Source organism: Condylura cristata, unplaced genomic scaffold (genome assembly GCF_000260355.1).
Source record: "Condylura cristata isolate star-nosed mole 26May11 unplaced genomic scaffold, ConCri1.0 scaffold00007, whole genome shotgun sequence".
In the NCBI taxonomy this organism is placed as follows: domain Eukaryota; kingdom Metazoa; phylum Chordata; class Mammalia; order Eulipotyphla; family Talpidae; genus Condylura; species Condylura cristata.
This window is the reverse complement of record NW_004567108.1, coordinates 7,588,195-7,613,279: the sequence shown is the minus strand read 5'-3', so window position 1 is coordinate 7,613,279 and position 25,085 is coordinate 7,588,195. Positions and strand designations below refer to the sequence as shown.

Genomic DNA, 25,085 nt, shown 5'->3' with positions numbered 1-25,085 from the left:
AACTTTTGGTTCCTCAAAATATTAAAAATAGGGCTACAGTATGAACCAGCGATTCCATGCCTAGGAATCTAAAGAATGCCAAAAAACAAACAAACAAACAAACAAACAAAAATAAAATGAAGACTAATTTTAAGTGATATATGCACACCTATCTTCATTTCAGCACTATTTACAGTAGCAAGGTTATGGAAACAACTTAAATACCTAAGGACAGAGGAGTGGATCAGAAAAATGAGGTATATGGACACAGTAGTACAAGAATGAGTAAGAATGAAAACTCTTGCTATTCACAAGAACATGTACGAAACTGAAGAGGGATATGCTAAGTGAAACAGAAAGAGAAAAGATAAATACTGGTGCATTTCACAAGTGTATGGGATATAGAGAAACAAAAGCAAGTCACTAACTTGCAGAATAAGTTTAAGAACACTTAATAAATAGGAAGTGTAAAATATTTGGAAGAGATTATAGCAAAGATAGTAACTGTTGAGAAAATGTATGGCGATGTCGTATAAACACCAAACAACAAAAACCCAAAGACCATGTTTAGATATTTCAGATTAAATCAGTGAAACTACAAAAATATTTTTTTTTGTTTTTTAAGCAGAAATATAGTTAAAATTTACACTTAAAAATTATTTTAAAAAAAGAAAACAGAATAATTTTACAATGCAATGATAATTTGATTGAAACTAGATCCTGGTTCAAATAAGAATATATATATGTTGGGTCACAAAAATCATATGCACAAAATGCTGAAGAAAATATATTTTCTTCTTGTGAAATTCTCTACATTAGAAATAGTCATCTAGCAGGAATTACTGCAGGATAACTACTGAAGTCAGAAGATATTATATTTGGGGTGAGAGAAGAATTGCTTAATTTCTCATGGCAATAATAAGTAGGATTAATGTATTGTTCTCATGGAGTTTTGTTCCTCTGAAAGACTTGAGGGTGTGAGTGGGGTGACTCAGTGGGGTGCTTGCATGTAGGGAGTTTGCATCACAGCAAAGGAACTTTAGGGAAACTCAATATTCTATCACAAGCTACAAGAAAATCAGATTGCACTTTGCCCAGTATTCATTATGTGAGATGATAAAACAACCTGTGTTTGCTGTGGTGGGAGAAACCCTCTGTTGTCTAAAGCTGTTCTCTCTAGAGTCTTGAAAAATCATCCATATCAAAAAGAAGGTTAGTACTAATTTTCACATAACCTGCAACAACTTAAGACCCCATGAAGAATTGATTCTCAATAGCTACTTCTAAGGATTTGCCTAAGTGGTCAGCATATCCAAACTAGGAAATTCCCATACAAAAATATTTATTTCACTTATGCTTTGACTATCAAAAGGTTGGAACAAAACAAGATGATCAAACATAGAATAAATATGTCACAGTGCTTATATGAAACAGAAAATGTCACAGGAATTAAAGATGAATGAGGTAGGTTTATATTTGTCTCTTTGGCTAGATTTCAACTGTAGACTTGGTGACACAAGAAAGTTGCAGAATAACAATGCATAATCATTTATATTTTTAAAAAATCATTCAACAATGTTATGTCTTTTTTACCAGATGCCAGACTTAAAAATATCATTTAAATATGTTAAAATCAAACATATGCTTGGTAAAGATATACGTCAAATTCAGAAGAGTCGAGAACTGTGGGTACAAATAGGGAGTTAATCCTACAGGAAGTAAAAACAATATTTTGTAATCACTTATCTCATGAAAAGAGATCTGACTCAAGTGTGGCATCCTGATAATATGTTTAAAGTGTCATGCCAAGTATGATTGCCTCTTAATTTCTGTATGAGTTTAGCGTATTCTACACCTTTAGCATATTTGCTGGTGCAGGGGTGTACTTAAATAGTACCTATGTCAGTTTTTGTAAGTGATGACCACATCACAAATATAAGCAATTCCTGCTTTCCAAGATTTCTTGCATGATAACATGATCACAACTTAAATAGTACAAACAATAAGCATGTTGTTCAGCAAAGAAATTAAAGAGGGTCTCCACTCCTGGAAGGGAGGTAGGATTATTTCCTAAATTGAGAGATATCTAAACTGTTACCTGAATCATCAGTGATATTTAGAAAAGAAGAAGAAGAAGAAAAAGAAGCACAGGGAAAGATTAAAAGTTTTAGATACGGCCCTCCCTGGTGGCGCACTGGGTTAAAGCACAGCACTGAGAATCTAAAGCAGCTTCCGCATGAGTTTGATCCCCGCCTGCCCCGGAGGCGACCACATGGTGTGGCAGACCTCTCCTGACCTGCCCGCTGCTCCCCTCAGCAGCGTACTTTGTCAGTCTGCCTGTTCTGCTCCCCACTCTGTCTCTGGTGAATCCTCTCACCACCCCTGCACCTCTGGCCTGTACCCCAGTTCTGTATGCATAACTAAATAAATCTTTAAAAAAATGACCATTTAAAGATGGAAATGGAATAGTTGAGATTTGAAAGAGCACTCTGGTTGCTAGGTAGATGCTGGATAGAAGGGGATAAGTGTGGTGGTTTACTAATCTTTAACTGTAATTATTAAAAATGGTTGAAGATCATGAACAGTTTCTCCCTACTGCAAATGTGTAAACCTTTCCTCTGAGAATGTTTATGTCAGGAAACCATTTCTGTTGGTTTCTTGACTCCCTTTGTGTCTTGCATGAGAGCATTAATTTCTCTTTTGCTTCAGACTACCTTGTCTAGGCTATTCATAGAACAATCTGCCTTGGAAGATAGAGATAGTGTCTCCCCAGGAACAAAAGACATGCTCATTTGTCATCTAGTGCAGTAAGGAAAATGACTCTTTGCCACAGAGTGTGGCGTGTTTGCTGGCAGAGATGATGAAACACCCATGCTGTCTGCTCCCCTGATTTCACAGCTGTTACAAAACCCCACTGTGTGTACAGCACAACCCATCCTTTTCCACATGAGTCTTATTTCCCAGAGGTCAAGAGGAACTAATGTGAACAGATGAGAGTTCATGCTTCTGGCTGTGACATGAGGAAAATGTCCTTGTGTCTGATGAGGGAGCCTTTGTCTTCTGTCAACATTCATACATTTGTGAGAGGTTTATCTCGTAATCTTGTGACTTTGGTAAGATCTCAATTCCTTCACATTTCTTGATACTTCACTGGAGTAATTCCTACCAAAAACAATGGCAAAATCCACATTTCTATATTAATAACATTTACCATATTATATGGCATTGCATTACATTATATTAAATTATCTTACTGTACTAGATGAACACTAAACTTATCCCAGAAATGGAAATCTTAAAAATGCTTATGTCATCCCATCTAAGATGTCCTTCCCCATCTATCTCATGCTGGGGAGTCTCCTATTTACCCCCAGATTTGCTTGTTAAGTAATTGAATTGAAGACAACGTTCCATGTTTTTTTCAGATCTTCCCCATCCTCATTAGATCTTTCTCGCCATATGGTCTATCCCTCATTAACTTGGAATCTGCTAATTTATCTGAACATTGCAAGAAAAAAATGCTGTCTTGAGTGTTCCATCTTGTTTACATATAAAAGTTTCTTTATTTGGGAACTATTTTCTTATTATTCACTCTGGCATATGCTTGGAATATAATGGTAGAAAACACCCGCATGGAATTAATATCCTGCTCAAGGAAATAAGATTTCTATGAAAGCAAATGCATCTATTCGGATAAAATGTGATGCCAACACTCACTGCTTTAGTTAATAGCAACTTTTTTTTTCTTTCTATAGAGATGTAAATCTCTGGTAAAGTTTTCTACCTTTTCTCTATTTTATGTTTTCTACCTTTTCTCTATTTTCTTGAACACATTAATCTTTATGATTTTGCAATTACTGCCAACTTTCTCTGCTATCTGTACTAGATATATTTGTTTGTTTGTTTTTTTTGGGGGGGAGATGGCAGATGGAGAAATGGAGACACAAGTCTGGGTCATATGGTTTTATTTCTTGATATGTCTAGTAAGTTTTTATTGGATAACACATAAAATGTATAAATGAAGAAGTGGCTCAAAGGAAAATAACTTCCTCTACAGAATACACACTATTTTTTTCTGGCAGCAGTTAGAGAAAGGGATTATTAAATGAATCCAGGAAAGAGTATGCTGACTTGCAATTTTGCTCACATATCTCTGATTATTCCTGTCTCTGTGGAGTGTGGCCTTCTAGAACTTTCAATGGTGCACAAGGAACATTCACCCTGGTTTCTAGCCTTAATCATTGTCTGTTAACTAACAACAGATGACAGAACCAAAAAGCTCTTTTTTTTTTTTTTTTTTAAATCTTCCAGGGATTTTTGGCTTAGAGTCTTAGTTTTCTGGCAAACTTCAATTTAACTTGCATTTCAACTTTCCATTTAACAAATGTCTCTAGGGAAAATTAACCATGTGTTTGAGATCCCTCAATTCCAAATTGGATTAGCAGGCTCTGGAGACATCAAAAAGCTCTCTGAGTCTCTCTGTTCCCAGTCTGGAGTTCCAGTGTCTTGTTAGCTCCTAGTAAAAGCAAGAACATTGCCATCAACCCATCCCACATTCTCCCTCTGTCTGGAATCTTAACACCTCCAGTAATCTTGTTTCAGCAGTTCTCTAGTATCATTAATATTTACTTTAATTTTTAAAATGTTCTCTTTGGGGCCCTCGGTGACACAGCAGGTCAAAGCACAGCACTATGAAGCTACCACAGCCACTTCAGTACAAGTTCAATCTCTGGCCAGGGAGGTGACCCACATGGTATGGTGGACCTCTCCTCACCTGCCCGCTGGCCCCCTCAACAGTGTGTTTTAGTACATCTGCCTATTCTGCTCCGCACTCTGTCATCTCACCCCACACACCTCTGGCCTACACCCCAGTTCTGTATGCATAAATAGATAAATCTTTAAAAAATAATCTTTGTTTTCAGTGAAAGTATGAGTCAAAAATCTCTGTTTTACTCAGACCTTCATTTTCTAAATTCATTCAGTAGTCAGGGTATACAGGGGCCATTAAGAAAGAGCCCTTTTCAGTGCTAAACTAATTATCATCAAGATACTGCTACCTAGTGTTCACTGAGATGGTACAGACTTTGGTTCTTTAAAAATTCATTAAAATTGGTTCTGAACCCTGTGCTATGTATGAAGAGAAATAAAAATCCCTTCTGAGATGTCTGAGGGTTAGAGTAGAATAGACACCATTGTCTCTCTTTATGGCAGTCAACATTTCAACCACCTTTCTCCTTTTTCTTTGGCTCCTGGTTTTCCTGTTACTCCCCCACACTGACCAAACTATCTTTCCTGAAATCACTGAGTTCACAAAATACAAGCTACTACCAAAGGTATGGGACAGACAAACTCTAGTGAAAGAGCACATTAGCAGCTTCCTGAAAGGGAGAACATGAAGGAAAAGGATTGTATCTTAAGTACACATTCTTTCTCTCCAACCTTATTGAGTTAACATGTGGTGACGGTGGGTAATTCGGTGGTGAGTTCACTCTGGTGATAATGCCTGATGAAGGTGTTTGACTATTACTTCAGTTAAAACTAAATGCATCTTTTAAAATGTGCAGTTAATACTAAATGTAGCCGGGGAAACTGAGCCAAAGCACAAATTATAAAGGTCAAGAAAATAGTGTTGAAATTGGTCTCCTGCCACACACACACAAAGAGATCCACTCATCACCCACCTTCTAAGGGTCCAAAACACTGCAGGTCCAAGTGCAACCCACATAGCCTCAGAAGGGTATCCCCAGAAGAAACAGGCTTGGTCACTATGTCATTGTCAAATTCCGCTAACTACCAAGTGAGCCATGAAGAAGACAGAAGATGCTAGCACACTTAGGTTCACTATAGAGGTCAAGATCAAGTACCAGCTCACACAGGCTAAGGAGACACTCTCTCTGACATTGGCTGGCCACTGTCAGCAGTCTGGTCAGACCTAATAGATAGCAGGAGGCATGTATCTGGTTGACTTCTGACTATGGTACTTTGGATATTGCTGAAAAAATTACTGACTATTTAAACCAAATCCAGCTGATTGGACTCTGAAGCCAAGTCTCAAGGTGAAGGCAGTGGATTTTATTTTGGTTTTTATGTTTGTTTGTTTTAAGATGTATGTATTTATGCTTACAGAATTAGGGTACAAGCCAGAGGGGCAGGGAAGGTAAAAGGCTTCACAGAGACAGAGTGGGGAGTAGAACACGCTAACTGATGAAGTACACTGCTGTGGAAAGCAGCGGGCAGGTCAGGAGAGGTCTGCTGTGCCATGTGGGTCACCTCCAAGGCTGGAGATCGAACTCATGCTGAAGCGGCTTTAGCTTCTTAGAGCTGTGCTTTAACCTGCTGCGCCACCAGGGAAGGCCCTGATGGTGTTCTTAAGCCTTTCTCTGCCCCTAGATTCAGTGGTATTCTTTTGTGTCTTCTAGCTCCTAACATATTCCAACTTACAGTCACTTCCCCCTCCTCAACAAAATCGTGGAAGTACCGTTTCCATCCTCATTTGAAATCAGAAGTCTCTCCCCTCCCCCATTACAATATATACACCAAAGTAGATAGTGTATATGTAAATGTTTGATAATGATACTATTTTATCATTATTAATATATCATCAGTAACTCAATTTTGTTATTGGCAATAATGATTTGTTTGAAGTTACAATCTCTTAACATTGTATTACCCTAAAACAACAAAAGATTGATGTATCCTGATCAAAGTGTAGTTTTTCCTATAACCACCTTCTCTGAATGTCGTGATGACTCAACTTTTAATTTCAGTATCAAAGTCTTTGTATAATTTTGACTTCTTAACCAATCATGGGTAGCAAATAAACTATAACCATGATATTGCACAGTCTGTGAGTATAAGCTTACACCAGGGAACTGCACATACAATAACACTATGCATTCGTTTTGTAATATAAAAAGTATAACCTAATCCCTCAACACAAAATTATCATTAGTCTACAAGGTAAGACTGTTCTGCTTCTTAATCTTTATGTTGCCTCTTGAGAGACTAGGTTTTATTTGATGCACAGAGATTTGCCAGCCTAATTCCTAGGTTTAAATGTAATTGTCAAGTACATTTGTAAGTCTTACAGATTTCTGCAGGAAAAGAGATCTTTTATAAATGTGTATATAGTTGTATCTCTGTTTTCAGGATTCAAAATCACATTTACTATGCTTATTGAATTTTAAAATGCATATAATTTTATTGATAATTTGCTATCAAGAATATCTAAAAAATAATCTATCACTCCTGTTTTGATCTAGGTTTTCTCCTTTAGTTTCTATCTTCTTCTTTTGAAGACATTTGTATTCTCTCCAAGTGAATGGGTTTGAATAGTATTATTTTTGAAAGAAATGAAAGTACCACACTGAACATTACCATTTTAACCATAGTCAACAAAAGATTCTATCTATTCTTATTTAATCTGGTTGCAACATTGTGAATATTTTTCCCCCTTAATTGTATTACTTTTTATTATTTCCTTGCAATATTCTTTTCTACTTCTAAAAATGAATCTGATATCAGTTATAAGTTTTTTAATGATTTTTAAGCAAACCACTTATAAGGCAACATATAGAAATACTGGTTTTACCTTGAGGCTACAGGGTTATGCAAAAGACTATCTACTTGAAGACAGTGGGTTTACATTGCATTGAACTAAACATAGGGAGGCTTTCAAATTTATCTGTGTAATTGTAATAAAGGTGTCTTTGGGGCTCTTCTCATTCAAATTTCTTAGTCCTAGGTAGTGAAATACAGTTACTTAATTTGATATATTGGGAAACCACAAAGACTTTCCATTTATTTTGTATTACTTTGCTATTGTCAGATCTGTAGTATTTGATATCCCCATTAGTTTATTTTTGTCCTTCAAATGAGATCTCACAGCTGGTGTTGTAATCAGCTGAATTTCTCTACAGAGCATAACTATTCAACATTCTGTTTTTAGCCACAGTATTTCCAAAGACCACTTAGTGCCTTCTCCCGTTCCTGAGTAACCTAGCACACAACACATTAAGTGCATCCTGAGAAAATAGTTGCAGAGTAAGCCTCGAATGTCCTCTAGTGGATGAGCCCTCCGGGGGACCTTGACCAGCAAGGCCAGAGAGTCGGGGCCCCAGGTCCGGCAAACAAAAGAATCAGTCACACGCGTGTAGCAGAACAAAGAAAGCTCTATTGGATTTTTATTTCAGCTTATATATAATACAAGAGGTGGGGGATGCAGAAGTCGGGAAGGGAGAAGGCCAATAGACAATAGACATGCAGCAATGTTTTGGTAGCAGTTGGTCTCGTGAGGGGCGAAAGTGGGCGAGAAAAGAAAGAGGAAAAGGAAAAGGTGGGGGCAGGGAGTTCTTCCCACATGCCTTTTGCAACCCGGGTGTTTTTCTCTATCCGGACTCCATTTCACCTTTTTATGGCTGCTGACAGACTCCAGATGCCGGCCTCGGTCCCCAACACCCTTCTGATTCACTTACCACCTTCCCTGATGCAACAGGGCCATGCTTTTATTCCCACAAGTCCCTTTCTCCTCCCCGTCAAATCTCAGTTCCGGCTTGCTAACATTTCTCCAACCACACCTGCTGGTGTTCTCGCACCATAAGTGGGCAGGATGGAGATGCAGCTTGACTAGCAGGAAAGCAAACCATCCATCAGCAGTCTTGTCCTTCAAATGTGAAAATACCACTTTCAATTGTAGTGATTTGGATTATAGGGTTTTTTGCTCTAGATAAAAAAAAACCTACTATTGTTTTTTTCTGATGAGCTTACCAGCCACACCCCTTTCCTTTTCTTACATTCCCACTTACTGCTACAGCAAAAGAATTGTTGACTCATACCCACTAAGAAAAGATAGATGAGTGGGTGAGTAGATGGATGATAGATGGTAGATAGATCGATAGACATTGGATGGACAAATGGGCGTATTTAGCATGAGAAAGGAAAAGAGGTAGAAGTAAAATAAAGATATGCTTACTTTTCCCATATTATGGTACTTTGATTTGCTTTCCTTTTGTGAAAAAGTAGGGTAGGTCTGAAGAGTAATTTGCCTTTTTCTTTCCTTGCTCAGAATCACACAATGCTATAGAAGTTGTCCACACACACTCTGCTTTCGGATGGGGAACTTCGTCATTGCTAAGATAGGACTATGTGTTCAGTTTTAAAGCTCCTCAAAAGTGTGTCCTTAGAGAGTTGTTTAGTGATTTTTTTTTGGGGGGGGGAACTTCAACTCATCCATTCACTGTGAAATACAATAGTATTTCTTAAAGGTATATGATAATTAATGAGTAGAGCGGAGCTTTTCTTAGGAAGTACATATTCCTTTTGTCATTTTCCTTTTCGTAAGATACTAGTCTTATCCCTCCTTCTACAATTGTTATATTACTGTGATATATTTATGAATTAGTTCATATTTGGGATTAGATTTCTACTTTCAAAGGCTTTTTTATCTTCTTTATTTCTTCTCTACTTAAATTAACACTTATGCACATTCTTATTTGTTATTTACAAACAAATTTGCTGATTTCTTTAAGATTCTTTTTTTTTTTTGCTTTATATGTACTAATATCTTAAGTCACTAATTTAAGTCTTATTTATACAGACACATTACTAATGCTCAAAAAGAACTGAGCAGCTGCAAATGTGGATCTAAAATATTGATAATACACAGTAGCTTCTTTTTGGAAAAGCATATTTTCCTGTTGTGAATGGGAGACTCAATAGAAAATGTCAAAGGGAAACTTACCGACTGTGTGTTCACACATAATGAATGACTGTCATTAACTTCATTAATAATGTCCTTTGAGAGCATTATTTAACTTCCTGTAAATTCCTGGTCGCTTAAGATGTAACTACTTTACAAGCAATATTTAGAATTCTGAAAGCAAAACTTTTAGACAATGCATGGTTGTGTTTATACATGATTTAAAAATTATCAAGAAAGAGCGTGACAGATGGTCAAAGAGGTGGCTTTCTGAGGTGTAAATAAGAGCATAATGACATATTGGATCTTGCATTTGGGGCTTGGCAGAAACACAAATGAGGGCGGGGGATGTTTGCAAACTAAATGAGCAGATTGAGTCCAGGGTTTGAACATAAGATAGGGAAATCATAGGAAGTAGGAGTCACATAACACAGGGGAAAATATTTCAGTTGAAAACACAAAAAGACCATGCAGTTGAAACATTACAAGATACATTACTTCTTTTCAGTTTTAATTTCTTAATACAAATCAACACAATAAGGAAACAGTAACAGAAGACAAGTTCCTATGGAGTTTGGTCCAAGTCATTACTTATCAAGTATTTAGTATTTAGAGGTTTGTAGGAAAGTAAAAGAGCATTGTTTCATGTTTGGGCTCTGATAATAGTTATATTATAAATACTTCATATTGCTGCTTGAAGACCAGGAACAAAAATGAAAATAATATAAAGCCATGCATATTTATCTGTCTGGTGAAGTTAACATTTTATTCCCTAGCTTTTTCCTCAGATAGATTGAAAAAAAAAAAATGTTTAGTATAATAGAAATATATACCTAAGGATCTTGAATGTGTGTACTGTTTTAATAGATTTGGAAATATTATTTTAAAACTCTGCTAGGCTATGCTTAACATAAATTATATCTTTACATCTGCATTATCAAAACAAGGGATTCATTGAAATGACAGGTAGTGTATGGGTGTATAATAATTTGTGTCTTAAAGAACACTTATTTGGAATATGTTCTAAGATACAAGGTACATTGGATGTTAATATAGAATTTTTATTTTTTTTGTTCCAGGGAGTCTCTTATCTTAACTTAAACTGTATGATAGCTCACAAAAGTAGCAGTGAGATTAGAATCCTTCAAGATCTCTCAAAATATTGAACAAAGAAATCTACTATTTCAAGTAAACTACATATGTGTTGCAGAATCAGCAAGCAGCTTGCATTATACTATTATGTTTTGTTACTTTCTGACTCTGTAGAACTACAAGAGGTTGGAAATGAACCTATCTGTTCAACAAAAATATAAATATTTTTGTTAAAGATCCTGTCAAATGATCAGGTATAAAATTCATGGAAGACTTGAAGCACGATAGTGAATGTTATTGATGTTTTACTGCTTTTCAAAGGCTTTCAAATTTTAGTTTGGTCATTCATTACAAAAGTTTTTAATGTTCACATCGGTGAGACATTATACATCTACATTGCTTACCCTGGTTCTTGATATGCTTTTCAGAACAAGAAATACAATGCAGAACAAAGAATTCATTGTCCTCAATTTTAAAGGATCAAATCATATTCATGATTATTTCTATATTACATTGAAGAATTTGGTTGCTGGGAGATATTGTTCATCTTCAAGAAAATGTTAGCTGTTGAAAGAATTTTCCAAGATTTTCTGGATATTTTCGTTAGCCAAATCTATATGTGAGCTTTAGATTCTCACACTGTTGTTTAATTCTTCACCTGACATTATTTCTAACTCACCATTCTACTCAAAGTCTGCTAACTATACTTGATAGGATTCAAGTGCCACTTTATTTTTTTTTAATTGAAATGACATTGGTTTGCACAGCTGTATATGACTTAAGAATACAGGATCACATCCTCTAGGTATATGTTTCTGTACCACACTTAACAGCAAGACACCCATCATCCTCCACCCAGGGGAGTAAACCCTAATGTATACATTGGACACCAATGAAGTTTTCTGAATAAAAAGAAAAAAAATTCCAGAGCTTTATTGAATCTTTTGAGATGATTTTAGCTCATTTGGCCTCTTATGTCATTATTGCTGCAGATGTGTGTGTGTGTGTGTGTGTACATGTATAAATATAGATATGTTTCAAGATAAAGGTTGTTACAGGGTGCATTTCAAAGTTTACTATGTAAAATACATCTTTATTTCATATATTCCTGTTGTTTTAAGGTCTTTGTGATAGCTATTCAAAATATCCTTAAATCCTAATCCAATATATTCACAATAATACCCTGGCTTCCAAGAGTTTTATAAGCTCTGAATGTGTCTGAACTATGGAGAGTATTAAGACTGACGCTTGAGTCCACACTATTAGAGATTCTCCTTTATTTCACATCGATGATTAGCATTGCTCAACCACACATGTTCCACCCTGCTATGGTTTCCCTTTATTTAGCACATTTTATTTAGCTCATTGTTATCCACTTAAAAGGCATGCAAGACTTCCTAGAATACTTGGCTTATTTTTTAAGCTACTGTAGTTCAAGTGTTGAATTGTGTTAGTCTTGTCATCTAATCTTACAGCTGCAGGAACACACATTTTGCTTTCTTGCTCATGATCCATGTCTTTGTGTATATACATGTGTATGTTTATGTATGTGTTTGTTTATAAGTCTGTGGATCATCATATCCCTTTCGTTTTGCTTCAAAATCATCTTATTCACATCTAGTGAGTCTTCTGCCAAGTTTGTGTTTTGCAATTCCAGGAAAGTAGTAACCTTCCTTGTGAAGAACTCTTTATTCTGCTGTGTTGAGCCTTCCTAAGTGGGACACTCTTTGCTTCCTGAATTCCCTTTGCTTTCTAAAGCCAAAACTTTTCATGAAGATAGAAAGACCTCTTTTATGTCTCTGTGTCTGAGAGCTGCCATTTCAGAATATAAAATGCACTAAAAACATACAGTGTGTTTCTGGTTTTCCTCTTGTTTGAGATCCTGTTTCTTGTTGTATTTCTAATAATTGTCCTGAACAGAAACTTGATTCTAAATTTAGAATGTGAAGAAGCACCCTAGCCAAGGTCCTCCAATGACCCCCATCCATCATGTGGGGTATCCTCTCACTCCACACATTACTATTCATGTTTATTGAGAACAGGGCCTACTGCTGATATCTCTTCTTCAGAGAAACATTGGTGAGCTTCTCAAGTATGTCTGTGCCTATAATGACTTAGTTCATATCATTTCTTTGGAAATAGTAATTGAATGTATATGGATGAGTTTATATTCATCATGATGCAACATCCTATAAGATGTTCTTTCTCAACAGCAGGCTTACCGAGTAGAGAACCATACATAATAGTTCTTAATATTATATAATACAGGTGATATATTTTTTCTTATTTTTCTTTCTCATAAACCTTAGACCAGATAGGTGATACTTGAAAAAATATTCTTCTTCTACAAAGGACTTTTCTAATGCATTATTAGAGTTTTTATATGCCCACTATAGTAAAACTTCAACAAATCAAATAGTGTAGATATTTATATGTATATGTATAAATAATTATAAATATATTATATATTGACATGCATGATATTTAATTCATATGTTTTAATATCTGTATTGCATTGAATATATGCAAACATTATAATTCTATTGCATTAAGTTGGTAATATAAAATCAAGAAAATATAGCTGTAGGAATTTATATTACCATATAAATACATATGGTAACATGATCCCAATTTTCAGAATAAAATAATTTGAGAGAGAATGAAAAAATCAATCCCTAAATGTTATTGTCTAGAATTCAACGACTATTTAATTAAAAACAATTAACTAAAATGTGTAATCACAGCAAAAGATTCTCAGAAGTAGTCTGAATTGGAGTTTAAAGGGCAGGCTGTTTACTGGAATGTGGCTTTGGATGGAGGGGAGAAAGGTTGAGGACAGTGAGAAACACATCCACCATGCAATTTAAGGACTCCACTGTGACTCTGTGAGAATACTCTGGAATGAAGCTTGACTTCATATTTGGCTGCATTTGATGGAACGGGTTTGACCTTTATGCCTGTAGCAATGACTCATTGGCTCTGTGCTGTTCAGAAGGTGTGACTTTAGGCCAGGTTGCCATCTCCAGCTGGGCAATAAGTAAGACCATGTGGGGGATCTGAAAGCACACTCAGTGAGAGACCGGGAGGGCCCTTCATCTAACAGATGTGCGGGAATGAGGTGACGAAGCTGCGGATAGTCAGATACTTGTGTACCTAAGGACCTCGGAACCAAAAGGAGTTGGCCTTTTGAAGAGACACTGTGAGACTGTGATTCTGCACAAGGTTTAAAGCAGGGTTTTTAACCTGATCATTTATTAGCTTTGATTTTGGGCAACGTATCTCTGGGACACAGATTATTTTCAGTTATCATTTATAGTAAAAATTAATTTCCCTTTCAAATTAAGAAATGGAGTATCCACAATATCTTATGTGATATTGTGGATTGACCAACAGATACATTGTAGTCATTTACTAGATACATAACATTCAACCAGCACATAAGAATAGAATTAAATATTAACTGATGTAATGTGGGTTTATAACGTTATTTGTATGCTGGGAGTACAGGCGCTCACTTTTAGTGTTATTACTATAGTGCACAGCATCTGTTCTGTAATCAATACTCAGTTCTGTAATCAATACTCAGTTCTGTAATCAGTATTACAAAGTTAGTTTTTTAAATCCAGTTCATCTGTCCCTGTGCTTAGTTTTTCTATATTCTGTTAGAATACCCATCTCAAAAACAATAGTTGCTAGCGAGGGGGTGGAGAAAAAGGAAACTTGCACTGTTGATGGGAAAATAGACTGGTCTAACCCCTATGAACAGAGTATGGAAAGTATGGAAGGTCTTCAATAGGTTAATAATGGAACCCCCATCCTACCCAGCAATCCCACTCGTAGGTTTCTACCCAAAGAGCACCAAACAATACTAATGTGAAGAGAAACTTGCCCTCCCAAGTTCATAGTGACCCTATTTGCAATTGCCAGAATATAGAAATAGCCTAAGTGCCCAAAACATATGAGTGGATCAATTAACTATGGGATTTATACACAGCGAAATACTACTCAGTGATCCAAAAAGATAAACTTACACCATGGGTACCACAATATGGATGGAGCTGGAAATGATCGTAATAATCAAAGTAAGAGAAAGAGAAATACGAAACCAGAGAGTGCCACTGATAAGTAACATTAACTGTTTTAGTCATCGTTAACCTTCCCGTCCTATGTCCACCAACACAGGAATTCTTGACAGAGCTAAGTTTAAGCATGCTTTTCAGTTGCTTTGGTGATTCCAGAAGTATCTTCTTTATGCTGTTGGTTTTTAGACATTTTTGGACATTAAACTGGTGTCAATAGTTTGCTGAAAATACAGAGGTCAGTTTCTATCACATTCAGAGTCAGGGATTTGGGGGTAGGGACGCTGGCTCACTGCAAAGCTCAGGAACCACTACCTTGAAGCTTTCTGTATCCTTTTCAGTCCCTTGGCTGTTACGATTAGCTTCAAAATAGTTATCACTTCCTCCCTCCAATGTCTCCCACTCCTTCCCTACTCTGTAGTTTATGCTGTATTAAAATTTCAAACACTTTTCCCTGTTTGAGAACCAATATCGGCAACACTTTAACACCTGCCCCTTCATGTTCCCTGGTCCATTTCATAAAAAAGAAAAAACAACCACACATGCCCATGTTATCCATTAAAGGAAATGTGAATCTTTAATGGCGGCTTTACTAAGTACATTTTGTTTTGCTTATGTCTGTCATAGATAACACAGCCAGCATTCTGACAAGGCGGAGGAGATTTAGTCGAACTATTCAGGATGTGTATTATCTCCCCATTATGATCTCTGATGGTGGAATCCCCTCTCTCAGCAGCAGTAGCACCCTCACCATCAGGGTTTGTGCTTGTGAGAGAGACGGGCGTGTGCGGACTTGCCATGCTGAAGCCTTCCTGTCCTCGGCTGGCTTGAGTACAGGAGCCCTAATCGCTATTCTTCTGTGTGTTGTCATTCTCCTAGGTGAGTCCTCTGGGGATGTCGGTTGTGTCATGACAGTTCTGAATGCATCTACGATGGTTACGTAGCCCACAGAGCATGTTAGATATGGGGGGATGGGACGGGTGTGGGAAAGAGTCCAACTTTGATACATAATGTGGGTAGCAAAACCGGATGGACAGATTTCCTTTGAATGAGCTTTTCCCAATACCTTCGTTTATCTAGACATCATTTGATTCTAATGTGATGAAAGAGTTCAAACATCTGAGCCAAAAGATTAGGAAAGAACACTTTTGGAAAGACTCTGGTAGAGCGAATTTGATGCTGAATATTCTCAATCCCATATGAAAAGGTTTATTGGAAAGAACATAAGTGGCATCACTTTTTAAAAAAATGAATACCGGGCCCTGCCTGGTGGCGCAGCGGGTTAAAGCACAGCACTAAGAAGCTAAAGCCACTTCCGCATGAGTTTGATTCCCGCCTGCCCTGGAGGTGACCCACATGGCGCGGCAGACCTCTCCTGACCCGCCTGCTGCTCCTCTCAGCAGTGTACTTCAATGACCTGCCTGTTCTGCTCCCCACTCTGTCTCTGGTGAAGCCTCTCACTGCCCCTGCACTTCTGGCCTGTACCCCAGCTCTGTATGCACAAATAAATAAATCTTTTTTTTTTTTTTAAAGATTTATTTATTTATTCATACAGAACTGGGGTACAGGCCAGAGGCTCAGGGGCGGTGAGAGGCTTCACCAGAGACAGAGTGGAGAGCAGAACAGGCAGATCGATGAAGTACACTGCTGAGGGGAGCAGCGGGCGGGTCAGGAGAGGTCTGGCTCACCATGTGGTCTCCTCCAGGGCAGGCGGCAGGCGGGAATCGAACTCATATGGAAGTGGCTTCAGATTCTCAGTGCTGCGCTTTAACCCGCTGCGTCACCAGGGAGGGCCACAAATAAATAAATCTTTTAAAAAAAATCTGAATACCAAATAAAGGTAGATTTCTTGTAGCAATTTTTGTTAGTGTAAAGCATTAATCAACCATTAGCATTAACTGAATTTTAATGTATGAAGTCTAAATAATTATGGACATCAAGATATTAAATTTTAAAATAGAATATGATTTTGTAATGTTTATTAATTTCATTTTTATAAAAATAACTTCTCTAATTTTACTCTCTTGTCAATATATTAATATTGTCACAACTGCATTTGAAGTTGATAGTACTGTAAAAGCTTTAGAATCACTATTTAAATAAGATACAAATCCAGATGTTTATTCAAAAAGAAAAATGTAAAGGATATTTCTGCACCATAACACAGTGTGTTATATATTTATTTTTTTCTGGTGTATTTGTTCCATTCTACCTTTCTCTTAGCAATCTAATCTTTTGTTCTTTTCTTGGTGCTGTAAACCCATGAAAAGAGAGGAAAAAAAAAAAACTAATGCTATTATATAATCCATTCTTGCAAGAAGTGTTCCTTGTTTTGTTCTGAGCTAGAAGGCCAATTATTTGTTCAGAAGGAGAGGTAAACAAGGGAGAAGGAGACTGAAGGCCATGGTGGATATTTAGGCAGGATGAGATAAATTGCTTCATGGGACATGGAGAAAGTAGTATACTTGGTTCTGGAACTGTAAAGAGAAATTTATAGCAAGAAAATTCCATCAAAAAAATTTGCATTTTAACCAAAGATAACTATGAATTGGAGAACAACCTTGATGGCAAAAGCATGAGGCAAAGACATGAGGAACTCAAAGGCAGTGTCTTGCTCAGATGTGGTATGTGTTAGAGCTGGCGTGGATAAACAGCAAGATGTTTTAGGTACAAAGAAAAGAATATGCGGATCCCAGGATTAAAACAGTTAACATCTTCACTCAGTAGTTTGTGGAAGAGACTCAGGTGCCAATTGAAAACTGTGATGATGATAATTTCATGTTATTGAGCAAATAGCTAATACTTTTGTCATAGTGTCTTTTTCTTAAAGCTTTCAGGGGTTAAAAAAAGTAGCAAAAATAAAAGTGATCTTGGATATTTTAAATATGTGATGGAGTTACAATGGCACCAAAAAAAGACCTTTCATCTGTTACCCAGAGGGGACCCTGATCTTCCCTGAGCCGGGGGGCACCAGATGCCTGCTGCTGAAGTCACCCCTACAAAAGAATAAAATCAGGGACAGTGTGGACTAACTCTGAACTGCAATAGGTTGGATATATGAAGTCTATAAACAGATGAGGTGGCAGAGAGAGAGAAGAAATCAGAGAAGAAGGAAGAATATGAGTACTGAGTATCACCGTGTCGAGGAAAAAATGTGTCAACGAGTGCTCCACAGTGCTGCTCAGAGGTGCAAGCTATGATCAGAAGTGTTGCGCTGGGAAACACCACTCTGATAAAGAAGGGGGAGTCGTGGAGCAGGCTACATAATGCGGGATACTGCTGAAGAGCAAGATCTTAGCCTTTTTATTGGTAAACTAATCCTATGGCATTAATCTCATGAGGAAGTAAAACAGGGAGAATTAGAAGACGCTGGGGGAAAGGTGGAACTGTGCATCTGCTGGTAGTTTGGTATGTAGACACGCTCTGACTCTCCAGTCAGGATTTCAATCTCATCAACAAGGTGTTCCACTGATCAGCTTCTGGGGCCCTTCATTATACATCAGTCAATGCCCCTCAGGAGCTCCCGGTAATATCTCTGATGTATAAATCAAGAGAAAGTTTGTGAGTCTGTCCTCAGCCCCCAGGCAATCCCGGGTGATCCAGCTTTATGCTCTTAACTGATGTAAAAAGTGCCTAATAGGCTTGGACTCTTAAAGTGGAGACAGGACAAGCCATGTAGGATTAGGAACCCACAAGGAAGTAAGTATTGACTTGTCAAGGTGGAGTGTGACCCTGGATGCATCACTGCCTGGGCTCGAGTGCCTGTTCCAGGAAATGCAGGAGCTGAGAACGGGCTTTGAAATTGCATTTGTTTCTTGATGAATGAAATGAAATGAAATGAAAACCAAAAAAAAAATCTTAACTTAAATGAAATGAAATGAAAACCAAAAAAATCTTAACTAACAAACTTAATCTGGAAAACAAACCAACAGCAACAAGCATCCGCATGAGGTCTTCACTTTCATGACCAATATAAGTCCTTTCTCTGGACTCCTTTTTACTTCTGTTTTTACTCATCATCATAAAATGACTTTTAGACACTAAAATAAAACCTTAAAATGCCATTGAAAAATGTTATTATACCAGTGCTTTTCAAGATGTATTATGTGAAATAATATTTTATTGTTTCATGAAACAATACTTCCTTGTAATTGATTTCTTAAAATATTTCCCCTAAGGGATAAATCAGAGAACGCATCTAAGTTTACTGTCTCTGACTACTAGTGAAACAGAAATGCAGTTTGATATGTTTATTCCTTCCATTTTTATTCAAGCTTAAATGTGTTTTTACAATTTATCAAGAGTGTAGAAAAAATTCTTGTATTTGGTTTTTAACAATCACTCCATAAATTTGTAATGTGGTTTATATTTCTATGGTACTTCAAAGATTTTCATTACTATAATAAATATCTAGCCACCAAATCACAGTGTATTCACTTGTATTTTAAAGTGATGTTGGCTTCTAGTTTTTAAGGAAAAAGATCAGTAGCAAAACTTCTTATAATTCTGAAATAATGCACAACATTAACAACAAAACAAATTGTGAAGTTGATATTTTAATATTCAAAAATGTTTTCACTCTTAGCTATTTGTTTATGAAACAGCAGTTTTAGTATAAACTCAGTCCAAGTTTTGCTGCTAATTAACTGTGTGCTGTTGACCTATTTGGTCTCTTCTTTTTTTTTTTTTTTTTGGAACCTGTGAAAATAATGTTTCTATTAGAAGGACATTAGAGTTATCTGCAAAATTGTGTGGTGTTTATTAACGCTTTATTATAAGTGACATGATTCAATATTTTATGATATGGTCAGACTCCCTCTGTGGATGATCTGCAATGGGTGTTTTCTTTATGCAAAGGTGTAACATTAACTGCTGTAAATGTACATGTGTAGTTGCATCACATTCTGTCAGGGTTACCATTTTTCAGGTCAATTATATGGGAAGTTTTGTATGGCTCTTCGTGGTACCATCAGAGATTGGTGCTAGGGGAGGAGAGATGTTTTTCCCTCTGTGGCATATGCTCTTTCTTTCCCAACCTCATCCCATCACTTGTCAGAAACCAGAGTACTTGATAGAGTAAATCTTTATCACAACTGACACAAGAACTCACACAACAGGGGCCTCCCTGGGGGCCAGGATTTAAGTCTCAGCTTTACTACCAGGATGGCCTGAGTTTGATCGCAGCCAGGGAGCTGGGCTTCGTGGGTACAGCAGGCCTCTCCTGTATCTCCTGTTGCTCCCCTCAGCAGTATATTTCAAAGTACTTCCCACTCTGTCTTTGGTGAATCCTCTCACCAACACCAACCCCCCTCCTCCAGACACCACATTTGAACAATAGGGCCATGGAGGTTCCCGGATTGATCTTCCTGGGGCACCTCATTTCTATCAAGTTTAGTGTCAATATATGATGACCTAAAGAGGAAGCAAGTGAAATTAAGAGTGAAAAATTCTGCTTACAAAAGCATTTTAAGAGTCAGTGCAAAATGTATTCAAGTGCTAGTTAGGTGGGAGTTTCGTGAAAACAGAGAACCCCATTATCATCCGAGCCCTGGGATGATACTAAAGAGACATAATAGAGAAAACAAGTTAAAACACTCTGCAAATCCAAATTCCTTTATACATAAAATAAGTGAATAAGACTCAAATTCACTTTACTTTCCTTGAGTAAAAAGGTGATATCAGTGTGTTTAACATTTGGGCAAATGCAAAGATGAAAAAGAAATATATTAATCAAGAATAAAATCCATTCGAAGAAAAATAGTCATACATACTACCCTTTAAACCTATATAGCCAAATTTCAAAATATCAAATATCATTAATAATTTTGAACAAACAGCAATTTCTGTATCATTAAGCTCTTATATAATACAGTACCTCGTGCATATTACATTTTTCTGGATTATCCAGTGTAAGAAGAAGTAGCTTTTCTAACATGAAAGATTTGATAAACTGGGTAGGGGTGAAGTTAGGGTTTGTTTGAATATTCTAATTTGACTCCTAGATTTAAATAAGAATTTTACATTCATTTCTATATGTACAATCAGTATTTCCCCTTTTTCTCCTCAAATCAGTTTGTCTTAAAACTCTGGAAAATTTACTTTGGTTTAATCATAAAATATTCTCAAGAAAATTAGGTAACTCTAAAGCTTCCTTAAAAATTATTCCTGGGCCCTCCCTGGTGGTGCAGTGGGTTAAAGCACAGCACTGAGAAGCTAAAGCCACTTCCGCATGAGTTCGATCCCTGCCTGCCCCGGAGGAGTTCACATGGCGAGGCAGACCTCTCCTAACCCTCCCGCTGCTCTCCTCAGCAGTGTACTTCGTCGATCTGCCTGTTCTGCTCCCCACTCTGTCTCTGGTGAAGCCTCTCGCAGCCCCTAAGCCTCTGGCCTATACCCCAGTTCTGCATGCATAAATAAATATTTTTTAAATACTTGAAAATACCCCTAAATTATTAATATGATTAGGCCAAAAAAAAAAGGGGGGGGGATAAATTACAAAAAGAAGCAGGAAAAACTCTAATGATAAAAAGCAAAGAAATATTTTACTTTTAGAGGTTTTAGAGGTAAAGGGCAGTTTGTAGGGTGATGAATGTTCCTTATCAAGGGCTCTCTAACTTGTTGCTTCTTTGCTTTACAATCATTTGTTAGTTTTACTGCAATTTGAGCAAAGAATGCTGAATGCATAAACTCCAGCAAAGAGAGCATTCTGCTTGCTAAAGATCAGTGATGCCTTATGTTTTGGAGCGGTAATGACTTTTTACATTCCTTGAAACACTGGAAAGTCTTGCATGCAGAACTCTGGATTCTGCTAGAGTGCCAGCCTCAAACGGATGGTTTAATAGTTGGAAATTGCTGCTGTAATTTCTCCAACATGTTCCCTCTTTCTTGGTGCTAACTTTTCACCCTCTTTCCGTTTTCTCTCAGCAATTGTTGTCCTTTTTATCACCTTGAGACGCAGCAAGAAAGAACCCCTGATTATTTCAGAGGAGGATGTCCGGGAGAACGTGGTCACCTACGATGATGAGGGGGGCGGGGAGGAAGACACAGAGGCCTTTGACATCACGGCATTGAGGAACCCTTCTGCAGCCGAGGAACTCAAGTACCGGAGAGACATCAGACCTGAAGTGAAGCTCACCCCCAGACATCAGACGTTGTCCACCTTGGAGAGCATAGATGTTCAGGAATTTATTAAGCAGAGACTGGCAGAAGCCGACTTAGACCCCAGTGTCCCCCCTTATGACTCTCTTCAGACTTACGCCTATGAGGGGCAGAGATCTGAGACCGGGTCCATCAGCTCGCTGGACTCAGCCACCACACAGTCAGACCAGGACTATCACTACCTGGGGGACTGGGGACCCGAGTTCAAAAAGTTAGCCGAACTCTATGGAGAAATAGAATCTGAAAGAACAACTTAGCGGATCAGTTCTTGCCACCTTTTAGAATTTGCTTCCCGAGCAAGAGGAGCGATCACCTCAGCCATGGCAAGGAAGAAACGCGGGAACAGTACTTGGACCAGACGTGCTGTACACAGCTACTGTAGAAACAAGTGCCCTTTTCATGATCAAAACTGGGTTATTTGGAAGAAAGTCAAATTAAAAAAAAAAATACAGAAAAAGAAGCTATTGTTCCTTGTGTATATTTTCAATTGCTCAATAAAGTCTGTGGTACTATCTAATGAAGATATTTGAATTCAGCCAACCAATGATACTTGTTTTGATATTTTTGTGATTTCTTTTCCAAAAGCAACTCTAAGCACCATGGTTCAAAAGGACTCATGACTATGATTTCTAGGGGTAGAACATAGCACAAAGAAACTTAGGAAGGAAATCACGACCTCTTTTTCACTCTTTAGGATGGACTTTATACACACACACACACACACACTCAGTTGTTGTGACAGATCTCATTAGCTTTGTTTTGCATTTCGACTACATGAGTATTTCTAACAGACCAGGCCACTTCAACCCAGACTTGTTTGTGTCACTATTTTTTGCCCTCCCCACTTTTTTTCTCCATACAAAACAGATGGAGCATGGGGATTTGCTGCTTGCACTATAACGTATGCAACTTGTGTGCACATATGTGCACTATTCTGAAGTAGAGACACCACTGTCTCTACCCTATCTGCCCCCCCTTGAAGAGGACAACCCCCTTTTAAAAGATGCCCAGAGTGAGTGGATTAGGATATACTCAGATATTCTGATGTATCAAGGAAAGATTTTGAAAATAGCTACAAAGGTCATCCTTTGCTACTCCAGTTTAATTTGCTTATTTATAAGCTGGGAAGTCATGAATATTATGCATCACTTAAGAGAACAATGTAGTGTGAAAAGATTAGTCTGCTCTTTACTCAACTTTCTTCCTCTCAATTTTCTTTCTTACAGGAACTCACACATCCCTCTCAACCCTGACTGATTCATTGGGATATATTTGGAATCTTCAGGAAAGTGTATAGGAAAAGGATAAAAATAAAAAAAAAAATAGGAGATTCACATTTACTGTTCATGATATGTTGGACATGAGTTAGTGGAAGCCCATTAGTACATGACCAACATATCAACCCGTCAGTTTCAGGGGTTCAGACTGCAGCATAGAGACAGCAAAGTGTTCCCTAACTCCCTCCCAGGCTGTGTGTGGGTTCATAGGCAACTGTACAAATGCTTTGCCTACTACAAAGTTTTCTGCTATGTGAAGCCTGGCAGATGTTAATTTTCTACTTTTATCAGCTTATAAAAAAAAAGTATAGTTACCTACATTTTGAATAAAATATTACATTATTATGGGAGAACTTCCTAAAATAGTGAAATAACTGCTGATGAAACATAATATGCAAGTTTAGTTATTTTTGATATTTTCTCAAGTAAGCTAATTTTCTTATAAGTTCTTGGGGGTTTTCCTCAAAAAGCTTTAGATAATATTTTGTTGTTGTTTCAATTGGTCTTGAAATAATTCATACAATAATGATTCTAGTCTCCAAAACTGTCTACGTTTACATATGTCAGATCAATTGGAAGCTTGAAAGCCACAGAATAAAAATCATGTCAAGGGAAAGATTTTCCTTTTTTCTTTAAATTGATCATATCTAGTGTCCCCAAATGTTATGTGACATTTTCTGTTTGATTCTACCTGTCTGCAAAGTTTTGGTTTTTGCCTGTTTGCGACTATTACAGTTTTGAATTTTGGGAAGAGAGTTTCATTTGAATAATTCTGAATCTGTGTTTCAAGCTTGAGGAATAAAATGTAATTTAAGTTATTTCCAACATTTTAACTTTCCAGATGTTGCTTTATCATGTTTCTATATCCTAATGGTCTGTGTTCCAGGATTAAGCTAAACCAAAGGGACACTCAGGGGCTTTGGGGTACAACCCTGCAGACATGCTCCAGTTGTGCTAATATGGATGGCATTCACTCGAAAGAAGGGTACAGCTCTGAGAACCACTGTGGGTCATGGCTTTTTTGTTTTCCCATGCAAAGGGGAAGAGAAAAAGGTGCTATGCAAAAAGGTTAGGTTTTGGAAATCCACTAGGCTTTTGGACATAGATTCTGGATAAATTGTCTGCTTTTTTTTTTTTTTTTTTAACATTCATCCTGTAAGCTTTACAGATGAGGGTTTAAAAAATGATGATGTGTTTATACAATTCACTTAGAGCCAAGGTCCTCTGCATGATTTTAAGCACTGAAATATCCCCCTGATTTTGTAAGAAGAACATCTCAGATCCATGTCATTTTGATTAACCTTATAATGATAATGGATTACTTCTGAGCCCCTGATATTAAATCTCATATGAAGGCAAAATGGAGTTTCTATAGTCCTGAACTATGTTTCCATGTTAACTTACTTTCTTACTTTAGAATTTTGTTAATGAAAGCATTCCAAGTATTATTTTTATATGAAACTAGGCAATTATATCATTATTATAAATATTGATTGGGTCTCATATTTTTATTGATTGGGTCTCATATTTTTTTTTTTCTGCGGCTACTTTGGGCCAAGATAATAATAATGATAAATAAATGCTCTGAAAAAAGACTGAAACTATTCAATACTCAATGCCTTGCTTTAAAAAAACACTAGTTTATCAGTGTTCAAAAAAAAATTCTCAAATTGCTTAGTAGGCAGAGTGCATAGTGAGAGGGGTTATTCACTAGTCACAGTTATTCAGGTAACAAAATTATGTGGGTTCCATGGCACTATAAGGTGACTCAGCACATTTTGTAATTCTTGATATGTATAGATC

General features: G+C 37.1%; 1 protein-coding gene across 6 annotated transcripts in view; it reads left to right on the top strand.

Annotated features, from left to right (window-relative positions):
- CDH18 (cadherin 18, type 2) overlaps nt 1-24,741 on the top strand; it is a 658,667-nt gene extending 633,926 nt beyond the window's left edge. For 4 of the 6 annotated variants that reach the window (XM_012721820.1, XM_012721821.1, XM_012721822.1 and 1 more), the window contains 2 exons: nt 15,475-15,726; nt 21,772-22,435. In XM_012721820.1, the coding sequence (XP_012577274.1) occupies nt 15,475-15,726; nt 21,772-22,262 (743 nt within the window). In that variant the 3' untranslated portion in view covers nt 22,263-22,435. Of the gene's footprint in view, nt 1-15,474; nt 15,727-21,771 lie in introns of all 6 variants that reach the window. The other 2 variants (XM_012721824.1, XM_012721823.1) reach the window with 2 other exon arrangements.
- Nucleotides 24,742-25,085: the final 344 nt, after the last annotated feature.